The sequence below is a fragment of the Miscanthus floridulus genome, unplaced genomic scaffold (genome assembly GCF_019320115.1).
Source record: "Miscanthus floridulus cultivar M001 unplaced genomic scaffold, ASM1932011v1 fs_375_2_3, whole genome shotgun sequence".
Classification (NCBI taxonomy): Eukaryota; Viridiplantae; Streptophyta; class Magnoliopsida; order Poales; family Poaceae; genus Miscanthus; species Miscanthus floridulus.
The window spans coordinates 49,954-53,776 of record NW_027096675.1 but is presented as its reverse complement, the minus strand read 5'-3'; the positions used below and the strand labels follow the sequence as shown (position 1 = coordinate 53,776).

General features: G+C 52.3%; 1 protein-coding gene across 1 annotated transcript; it reads left to right on the top strand.

Annotated features, from left to right (window-relative positions):
• Positions 1-1,018: 1,018 nt before the first annotated feature.
• Positions 1,019-2,870, top strand: LOC136531595 (scarecrow-like protein 6). The gene has a single exon (XM_066524251.1). It carries the CDS (start codon positions 1,204-1,206, stop codon positions 2,740-2,742), a length of 1,539 nt encoding a protein of 512 aa, XP_066380348.1. The 5' UTR covers positions 1,019-1,203; the 3' UTR covers positions 2,743-2,870.
• Positions 2,871-3,823: the final 953 nt, after the last annotated feature.

Here is a 3,823-nt window from a genome sequence, read left to right as displayed (position 1 = left end):
ACAAGCTGTTGGTATACTTTTCAAGATTTTATCTCTTTTTTTTCTACGTCTCATTTGGATTAGCTTGAAAGCTAGTAAAAGCCTATAATTAGTAATAAGAAGATTGGTTACTCATCACAAAGGCCGTCAATTGTATCTCTAAATGCATTGTACTGAGTTTGTTCGCCTTATAGCTTTAGTATGAGTCCTTGTACATAACCCTCTAGGTTATGTAAGCTAGCATGGTCAACAAAGAACCAACTCATAAGTCGTAAGTGACCTATTTATTTACGATCTATCCCCCTAGCTTATGATAATCCTATAAACTATCCTGGCAAGTTTATTACCACTTTTGCCTTCCACACCATCAAGCCAAGCCAGCTTATACATATGTCATTCATCGTATAGCCATGGTTATATATGAAAAAAAAACACCGGTTTACCTTGCTCTTTTCTGTTATTTTTAATAAAAAAATAAAAGCTTGCTCTGACGATATTGTTATGCTGGAGCTCAATGGCGCTGAATCATACATCACGATGAAATGAGGCATGCATTCAGGTCTGGTTTATTTCCTAAAAATTTTCACCTCAAACTATCACATCGAATTTTACGGTACATGTATGGAGTATTAAATATAGACGAAAAAAACCAATTGCACAGTTTGATTGGAAATCGCGAGACGAATGTTTTAAGACTAATTAGTCCATGATTAGCCATAAGTGCTACAGTAACTAACATGCGCTAATGATGGATTAATTAGGCTTAATAAATTCGTCTCGCAGTTTCCAGGCAAGCTATGTAATTAGTTTTTTTTTATTAGTATCCGAAAATTTCTTCCGACATCCCAAAACATCCGATGTGATATTCAAAAATTTTCATTTCGCGAACTAAACTCAGGCTCATTAGGCAGCGGTCGTGCGCCACATTTGGTGGTGCGACTCCTACGCCTCCTAGGCATTGGCGATTTGGCATTGCCATTAGCAACAGTGACGGCCTATTAATAATCCATCATCCCTTCTTGTCTTATTTGGAGTCTCCCTCGCCTCGCAATTCCAATTTGCGACTTGCAATACCAACAGCAACCTACAGCAACACCATCACCTCCGACTCCGACTACTCCGATCCTCCCTCCCCACACCACCTTGGTCGTGTGGGTCTTGGTTCATGCTGTCCACTCCAGCACTCCTCTTCTCACGATAAGCGCGCTGCCGCCCGGCCAGGCCATGTCCGAGCTCCAGGACGACGGCGCCGGCGGAAATGGCCAAGACGAAGCCGCCGCCTTCGCCTCGCCGGCCAAGCGCCTCCGCAGGTCGCCGGCGCCGGAGCCCACCTCCGTGCTCTACAACCGCAGCCCCAGCCCGCCCACCTCCTCCTCCCTGGCCTCCTCCTCCGCGCCCGAACCGCCGCCCATCAGCGCCGAGGACTGGGAGGCCGTCCTCTCCGGCGGCGACATGGCCGCGCCACCAGCCGCCGCGCGGTCTCAAGACACCTCTTTCCTCCGCTGGATCATGGACGCCGACGCCCAAGTCGACGCCTTTGATCCCTTCCTGCCTCCACCGCCTTGCCAAGAGACCGCCGCCGTCGAGCCCTTCTTGCACCCGCAGCCGCAGCTCCAGCTCCCCGTGGCCGAGGAGGACCTCGGGCCAGGGGCGGCGGTGGACGAGCTCCTCGAGGCGGCGCGCCGCGCCGACACCGGGGACTTCACTGGCGCGCGCGAGATATTGGCGCGGCTCAATCACCGGCTCCCCTTGCCGCCGGGGCACCCGCACCCTCCTCTCCTCCGCGCCGCCGCTCACCTCCGGGACGCGCTCCTGCGCCTCGTCGTCACGCCCGCGCCCGGCACGCTCCAGCCCGGCTCCGTCTCGACCCCGCTCGACGTCGTGCTCAAGGTCGCCGCGCACAGGGCACTGGCGGACGCGTCGCCCACTGTCCAGTTCGCCAGCTTCACGTCCACGCAGGCGCTCCTCGACGCTCTCGGCGGCGCGCGCCGCGTGCACGTCGTCGACTTGGACGTCGGCTTCGGCGGTCGGTGGGCTCCGCTCATGCAGGAGCTCGCGCTCCAGTGGCGCCGAGCACCCTTCTCGCCGTTGCCGCTGCCGCTGCCGTGCTTGAAGGTGACAGCATTGGTGTCGCCGGGGTCAGCGCACCGCTTGGAGCTCCGTCTCACGCACGAAGGCCTGACGCGCTTCGCCGCCGAGCTCGGCATCTCGTTCGAGTTCAACGCCGTCGTGTTCGACCCGTTGGACACGTTTCCCCCCACGGGGTTGTCCGTCGCGCCCGGCGACGCCGTGGCCGTTCACCTCCCCATCGGCTCCGGGGCCCCGTCACCGGCGTTGCCGACGACTCTCCGCGTCGTGAAGCAGCTCCGGCCCGCCATCGTGGTGTGCGTCGACCACGGATGCCACCGCGGCGACCTGCCGCTGTCGCATCACGCGCTCAACGTCGTGCGCTCCAGCGCGGCGTTCCTCGAGTCGCTGGACGCGGCCGGCGCGCCGGCGGACGCGGTGGCGAGGTTGGAGCAGTACGTCCTGCGTCCCAGGGTGGAGCGCCTGTTGCTAGGCGACAGGATGCCTCCATGGCAGACCATGCTTGCGTCCGCCGGATTCGCGCTGGTGCAGCTCAGCAACGCCGCCGAGGCACAGGCCGAGTGCCTCGTCGGGCGCACGCCCACGCCGGGCTTCCATGTGGAGAAGCGGCAGGCGGCGCTTGCACTGCGGTGGCAGGAATCGGAGCTGGTGACGGTGTCGGCGTGGCGGTGCTGAAGAACTGATTCCGGCACTGGCACAGTTCCTGTAAAGATTGAATCTTTTTCTTTTCTCGTGTTGTAAAACTAGCTAACTTGCTGTTGTCAAGGTCAAGCTGTTCATTTTATAAAATTTATTTGTGATGATATAGGGCCTGTTTAGACGAGTTTGAGATTCTTAAAAACCATTTTTTGTCTGTAATTTCTAAAATCTGGATTCAGGATGTTTTGATCGTAGTTCTTAAAAATCTGGCTTCATCTACTGCTCATAGGGTCACAAGAACCTGGCAATATAAATGCTTCATATCTGTAACCATTATTGCCTAGGATAATGGCATCTCCAAGGCAAGTTTGTACAAAAGTAAGTGATCATAGTAATTAGGTGTCTATTTAACTCACTCTCTCTTCCTCTCCCTCTCTCTCCTAACTAATCTACGCCTTTAGGGCTAATCTCCATAATCATTTGGCAGAGAAAGGGCAAATATGGACCAGTGATAAAAATACAAAAGGAAAAACAAAAGAAGGAGAAATGACAGAGGGCATTCAGAAAAGTAGTCATCAAACCAACTTCAAAGGCTAGTTTTTCTTTTGGAGCAAAGCTTCAAATATTCGGCCTGTTCGTTGGTTGGTTTCTGGACTGGTTTAGGTTGGTTGGTGTTGGTTTATTGTGAGAGGAAAACACTATTGGCTGGCTGGCTTGAGCTGGCTGAAACCAACAAGCGAACAGGCTCATTAATGTGTATATATATAATCTAATTGACTACCAATAGCAACCAACCCAAAGGTTTTCAGTAGCATGTGGAGAGAATGTGAAGGGCAAAAAGTAATGGGTATATATAATCTAATGGTGAAGAGTAGGTTATCTGAATATAATAAACAGTTTGTTTGTTTTATCGGTAAGCTGGCAAGGGCTTGTTCGTTTGAACTTATCAGCCGGCTTATCAGCTAGAATCTACAGTATTTTTCTCTTTCAACAAAACTGCTTCAGCCGGCTTATCAGCTGACTTTAATACCTGAGCTATGGGATGTGGATTTTTTTTTCAAAATAAAATACTAGCTAGAGACCATAGCAAAACAAATTTCAAAAAGTAATGAGTAGG